Below are 3,162 nucleotides of genomic sequence, written 5' to 3'. Positions count from 1 at the left end.
CTGATTATACAGAATACTCCTAACCCAACAGTAACAATGAAGGCAAACTATTACAATAAACACAAAATAAGACTAAAACTGGTAAAAGTACCAAGAGTAATGCCAACACAGTAGGTCTCTGCATTGGAAAAAAGAGAAACTTATAAATTCACTAATAGTTACTAATATTAAAAAAAAATCATAGTGACAGCCAAGTAGGGCCTGCTCAGGAGGCACACACCAAGCAGCTGTGCAGCAGAGAGGACTTGAATGCACAGCCAAAGGAGGGCCTTGGAAAGTGGGTATAGACACTAGACTTTGCAGTTTCAAAATCTATGTGACCAAAACCCAGTGTGCAGGCAGGCATCATACAATAGCTGCCCCAAGTTACACGGAGTGATGTGGGCAGCTGGCTGATTTCCCCAGAATTCATGAACAAAAATCATTTGTTACAACATTCTCCCATCAACTCACACATCTCAGCCTCAGCTCAAGATTCTTTCCTTTGTTGGAGCTGAGACTTCCTAGCACCTGCAACCTATTGGAAGTACTGCAGATAGGCACAGACTCCACAGCAAGTGAAGGACCTTAGCATATTTTTCCTATCTACAACCCAAGCCTGGGACAATTATTTATTCTAAACAAGCATTTGTCCTTATCTAGAATTACAAAGTAGAAGCTGTCATTCTTGAGTCTCCCCGGTAGAATGCCTGAGCCAGGTCTATGGGATCACCATGTGGAAAGGGGAACAGGGTGAGTGGAGGTGAAAGCAAGGTGCTTTGCCACCACTAGGGATCAAATCAAGGTAATCTTGTGAGGTACATTTTTAAAAATTTAATGTGCTAACAACAATATGAAAGAAGAGAACTGTGTGCTTCTAGGACAGGGCAAAGGCCCTGCATGGGGCTAACCCCCAATCTGCCACAGCACCGTGAGAAGTAAATAGCTGTCACTATTTTTCACTTAAATGTAAGCTTTTAAAATTCTGACCAAATGGAGTGGGTTGCCTTTGCATGCAGGGCCACATGTGGTAGCTCTGTCTAGCTGGGGGCTATACTCCTAGATGGCTCACAGCTGTTCTGGCTGCCTGGTGCCCAAGCCATCAGGGCTAGCCAATATTTTAAGTGTGAACCCAATGGTCCCTAAAAGGGAAAAGGACCTTGTGTTCATTTGCAATACTACTGAGCCACTGAAACTTCATACAAAAATCACCAACAAGCATTTATTACGTGAATATCCACAGGAAACCTGCCTGAAAAGGGCCCTTCCAATTTCACATTTGACAAGTGCATGAAAAGGCAATGAAATTATTCAGTAGAACATTTGAATTCACTCAGTAGCTACCAAATAAAGAAACTGAATGCAGAAACATTTGATTCTCCTGTTGTTAGACCTTTCCCTCTACAACCAACTTCTTCTGAAACACATAGTAAAAATGAAAAAAAAAGGCAAGACAGTGACACTTACTGATTGGAAGACATCACTCTTGACACAGTCATTAATCTTGCCAAGACCTAACACCAGGCAGCTCACAGACACACAGCAAGTCTACAGAATCTTAATGATCAATAAGGGTAAAGTAAATACTTTCATGGCCAAGAGGGAAGCAAGATGCTGTTTTCAGAACAATGCAATAGTTACAGCATATCTCCTTGTGTGCAGCACGATGTGCTATATTTAGTGGCACTTAAGTATTACACAGTAAATACTGAAAAAACCCAGAAATTTTGGATGTGCAGAAGCAATATCACATTATTAATACAAAAGGTGCTAAGCTACAGGATTATAATACCACTATTTGGGTGCTGAAACCATCTGAAATCCCCAGTGAACTTCCACACACACTGTACTGGTGGTCCACCTGCCACCGTCCCTGTATGGCCTTAGTCAGACCAGTCGTTCTCATCAAACTCAGAGTCGTCATCGGAGTCGCTGTACTCTACAGCAATGCGTCTGGACAGGATTGTGGCCACGTCGTTTCCAACAGGCTCCCGCTTGGCCTCTTGCTCACGTTGCTCCTGCACCTTTTTCAGCTGAATTCCTAGAGACACGACATAGGGGTGAGAATTAAAATGTTCTGATTGCTCCAAAAGGAAAGAAGACTGAACAGGACTACTGGACTTGGTTTTTCTAAGTTTAAGGACAAAAGGTTTTAGAAATTTGAGGGGAGAAAAGAGTGTGCAAAGTCCATTCTAAGAAGATTAGTTGTGACTAAGGTGCAAATGAACACCTCAATGGAACGTTCTAGAGCCACACTGTCCCATATGCCTGCTCTTATATAGTCTCATATAGCTTTCATATAGTCTCTTCTCAATTCTTTAACATGATATGCATACCTGACAACTACAAAAAAAAACTCCTAATATTAAAAAAAAATCAAACAAGCATTCTTTGACTCCAAAAAATCATTTAATGTGTAGAGCTATCATTTGAAGGCAACAAGGTTGAAGTTTGCTAGAGACCTAAAGAAATCTCTCTATAAGGAAGGCTGTGTATATGTGGGGTGCTCCACTTACCCATCCTGATGGCAGCAAGGAGGTCACTTCGAGCATCACTTATCGGGGGCTGTGCCAGCTCAGGACGCTTTGCCTCAGCTACAGGGGGGCCATGCATTGGGGAGGATGAAAGAGAAGAGCCGGAGCCAGGAGGGCCTGGTGGAGGAGGTGGTGGACCTGGAGGCGGTGGTGCTGTGATGAGGAGCCCAGCTGAGGGTGGATGAGGAGGAGCTGCGTATGTGGAACCAGCTGATGCAGGAAAGGGGGGCTGCATGGGGATCTGGAGAGGGCTGACAAAAGCAGTTTGTGCTGAAGGAATCATGGGTGGAGGTGGAGGAGGAGGTGGTCCTGAAGGGTTGTAATACTCAATTATCTGTGCCGGGAGCATCCTAATAAAGAGATGAAACAGAGTCACCAATGTAACAATAAAGGGCCATGTCCCTGAGTTCTAATATGCCTAATCAAAGAAGTTCCCCCAGACACAATGCCCCCTACCAGCCAGACTTCAATCACTGCAGGATGCACATGCCCACTCTGTGGTTCTGTCATTTTACAGTCCTACATTATTCATTATGATGAATGCAAGACTTATTGAAACACACACATACACACACAAACACACAATCACTGAAGAGGAAAGCAACTTCTGTGAATACTAAAATAATGTAGTTGGCTGCAGAAGAGCAAT

General features: G+C 43.4%; 1 protein-coding gene across 1 annotated transcript; it reads right to left on the bottom strand.

Moving 5' to 3' along the window:
- Positions 1–1,363: 1,363 nt before the first annotated feature.
- Positions 1,364–2,900, bottom strand: LOC107134845 (wiskott-Aldrich syndrome protein family member 3). Its single transcript, XM_015476867.2, has 2 exons — positions 2,496–2,900; positions 1,364–2,020 (listed from the first exon to the last, which is right to left on the bottom strand). The coding sequence occupies exons 1-2, from the start codon at positions 2,860–2,862 to the stop codon at positions 1,863–1,865; spliced, it is 525 nt and encodes a 174-aa protein (XP_015332353.1). The 5' UTR covers positions 2,863–2,900; the 3' UTR covers positions 1,364–1,862.
- Positions 2,901–3,162: the final 262 nt, after the last annotated feature.

This window comes from Marmota marmota, unplaced genomic scaffold (genome assembly GCF_001458135.2).
Source record: "Marmota marmota marmota unplaced genomic scaffold, marMar, whole genome shotgun sequence".
In the NCBI taxonomy this organism is placed as follows: domain Eukaryota; kingdom Metazoa; phylum Chordata; class Mammalia; order Rodentia; family Sciuridae; genus Marmota; species Marmota marmota.
This window is presented reverse-complemented; position numbering and strand designations above follow the sequence as displayed.

What these genes read in the sequence shown, in the direction of transcription:
- LOC107134845 (XM_015476867.2), bottom strand. Translation starts at nt 2,862, where the DNA reads ATGCTCCCGGCACAGATAATTGAGTATTACAACCCTTCAGGACCACCT. An exon ending in CCTTGCTGCCATCAGGATGG is followed by an intron (nt 2,021 to 2,495) that starts GTAAGTGGAGCA and finishes TCGTGTCTCTAG; the next exon opens with GAATTCAGCTGAAAAAGGTG.